Consider the following 2,457-nt stretch of genomic DNA (forward strand, 5'->3'; position numbering starts at 1 on the left):
TAGCTGCAAGTCCGAGCACATTGTCGAGATGTATCATGTGGAGGTCTTGCTCTCGAGCGGCCAGTGGCAGCTCTATCTCGAGGACATGGACGACGGCACCCTCCGCAGTCACTTGCACGAGCTATCACCGGACGCGACAAAGCCCGGCAGCATCAACAGCCTGGACGTCGCGCTATCCATTGCGCGAGGGCTCAAGGCCCTCCACACGCCGAAAGAAGCAAAGAAGCAACCAGGTTGGTCCATGGTCCACGGCAACCTCAAGCTCGACAACGTGCACTTCAACAAGAAAGGCCAAGTCAAGCTCGCCGACTTTGGCCTTTGCCGCGTCGAGGCGGTGACCATGACGCACGTCAACCTCTTGACAGAGCACTACGTAGCTCCCGAGGTCTTTCGAGGCGACAAGATCTCGACGTCCGCTGACATTTATGCGTTCGGCGTCATCCTCGGCGAGATGGACATGCGCGCCCCGGCGCCGCGAGGCAGCGACGAGAAGGCGAGACGAGGCAAGTACGTGCCCGAGATGCGCTCCGACTGCGCCGCGTGGTACCGCGCTCTCGTCCAGTGGTGCGTCGCCGAAGAGCCGAAAGACCGGCCCAAGATCGATGAGGTCATCCAAATTCTAAGCAACCCCTCGACCGAGACGATCAACGCAGTCAAGAAGGCCCGCGACGAGACAAACAAAGTTTCTGTCGGCCTGCAAAACAAGTCTACTTTGAAGCTCAAGAGTTGAAGGCAACACGAATAAGATCTGCGTGCTGTTCTCTAGTACTAGTATGGCTTTGAACGCTCACTTTGCAGACATTTCGTGGCATTTACAACGCAAACTCGTCTCGTCGGCTAAGCGTCGGCGCTCGGCACAAGCCGTGGCGTCCATCTTGGTTTCCTCTACGTTAGCCGCTACGGAATCGCTACACTCTCGTGAAAGGTGGACAGAGCAAAGCAGGCGGGTGCGATCAGTTGCAGCCGTGGATTGAAGCCGAAGACACCGCCACCCACGTTCATTAGTACTACCACAATTGCTCAACAGAGTAGCAAGTCCAGAGCGTCGTCGTATTCTCCGAGCCAAGAAGACAGTGTTGTCGATCACGTCACCACGCAACGGCTCGCGTGTGCTTGTACTCCAAAAAAACAAGCGGGCTCTCCGTCGTGCCGTAGTCTAGCCGTGCCTGGTGTAGGAAGGCCAAAAGATGCCTTTTGGCTGCAGCGGGTGTTGCCGACGTGATGGTAATCGGTACCCACGAGCCAAACCAGCTTTAACGTCGCAGTCGACCTCTGGATCGTGGGCCAGAGAAGTCCATAAAACGTCGCCGCCACCGGTGGAGTACACATGGTCGCAACCTGATCATTAGTCGCAACTAGGTGCGCTGGGGTGGTCGACCTCAGTATAGCGTTCAACACTGGCTTCAACGCGTACAACACGCTCAATGGCACGTCAAACAGCAGAAGACGACGCGTTATAACACCCGTTGAGTCATTTGCAGCGTCACACTGTGCCCACGTCAAATGGCTACTAACTAGTACTACAGTGGTACACCTAACTACGCAGTTCCGCTTGTCTTCATTTTCGTTTTACGATGCAGAGCCACAACAGCAACAACCACTGCGCGCTGGGCATGCAAGAGCGGCTCTCGGTCGTCTCGGCTACCGTCGACAAGGCGTACGACGAGGCCAAGACGCGACCTCGAAGGCGGCGCGCTGCGTGAAGGCCCCGTTTACACGAGCCAGGAAGTGCTCGGTCTTCTCTCGCAGTACGTCGTCGTCGGCCTCATGCTCGGTGCGCTGCCCAACATGACGTACCCCGTCTTTACGGGCTACTTTCACATGACGTGCACAACTCGGCCAAGACGCTCCTCATCATCGACTGGTAAGGCGTTCATTGGCATGATCTCGGACTGCGTGCCCATTTACGGCTACCGGCGCAAGTCGTGGATGATGCTTGGCTGGTGTGGCGCGTTCATCTGCCTCCTCGTCCTCGCATCCATGAGCTTTGGCGACCCGTACTACCACGAGGCGGGCATCGAGGCGAGGCGGCCCAGAACGCGACCATCAACCTGGATGCGCCTGTCCAAGGCGGCGTCGTCTCGCTTCTCTTTGGTGTCGCGACCATTTTGTATGTGTTTGCAGAGGTGCCCGCGGACGCGCTGGTCGTCGAGTATGCGAGCCGATCGCCACGCGCGGCCGGATGCAGTCGCTGGTCTACACGACGCGCACCGTGTCATCGCCGCCTTTTGCATGAACTCGCCCCGGTTTGCCGGCGATTTTTCGTGGATCTTTGGCGTCAACACCATGTACATGCTGCTCTGCATCCCGTGCTTTCTCATGGTGCCAACCACGTACTTTGTGATTTACCAAGACGGCGGCGGTGCCGTTTGGTCACTACGTGGGCCAGATCTGGGATTTGCTCCAGAAGCGCGCCATGTGGCAGATCATGCTGTTCAACTTTTTCTACAACCTGTT

At 57.4% G+C, this 2,457-nt stretch overlaps 2 protein-coding genes across 2 annotated transcripts; both read left to right on the top strand.

Moving 5' to 3' along the window:
- Positions 1 to 28: 28 nt before the first annotated feature.
- SPRG_14853 (TKL protein kinase) lies at positions 29 to 741 on the top strand (the record flags this gene model as incomplete). Its single annotated transcript, XM_012354881.1, has 1 exon — positions 29 to 741. The coding sequence occupies one exon, from the start codon at positions 29 to 31 to the stop codon at positions 728 to 730; it is 702 nt and encodes a 233-aa protein (XP_012210271.1). The 3' UTR covers positions 731 to 741.
- Positions 742 to 1,574: 833 nt separating this feature from the next.
- On the top strand, positions 1,575 to 2,236 carry SPRG_14854 (hypothetical protein; the record flags this gene model as incomplete). The annotated part of the gene is made up of 4 exons (XM_012354882.1): positions 1,575 to 1,657; positions 1,722 to 1,968; positions 2,028 to 2,144; positions 2,189 to 2,236. The coding sequence occupies 4 exons, from the start codon at positions 1,575 to 1,577 to the stop codon at positions 2,234 to 2,236; spliced, it is 495 nt and encodes a 164-aa protein (XP_012210272.1).
- Between the last annotated feature and the right edge of the window lie 221 nt (positions 2,237 to 2,457).

The sequence above is a fragment of the Saprolegnia parasitica genome, assembly GCF_000151545.1.
Source record: "Saprolegnia parasitica CBS 223.65 unplaced genomic scaffold supercont2.189, whole genome shotgun sequence".
Lineage (NCBI taxonomy): Eukaryota > Oomycota > Saprolegniomycetes > Saprolegniales > Saprolegniaceae > Saprolegnia > Saprolegnia parasitica.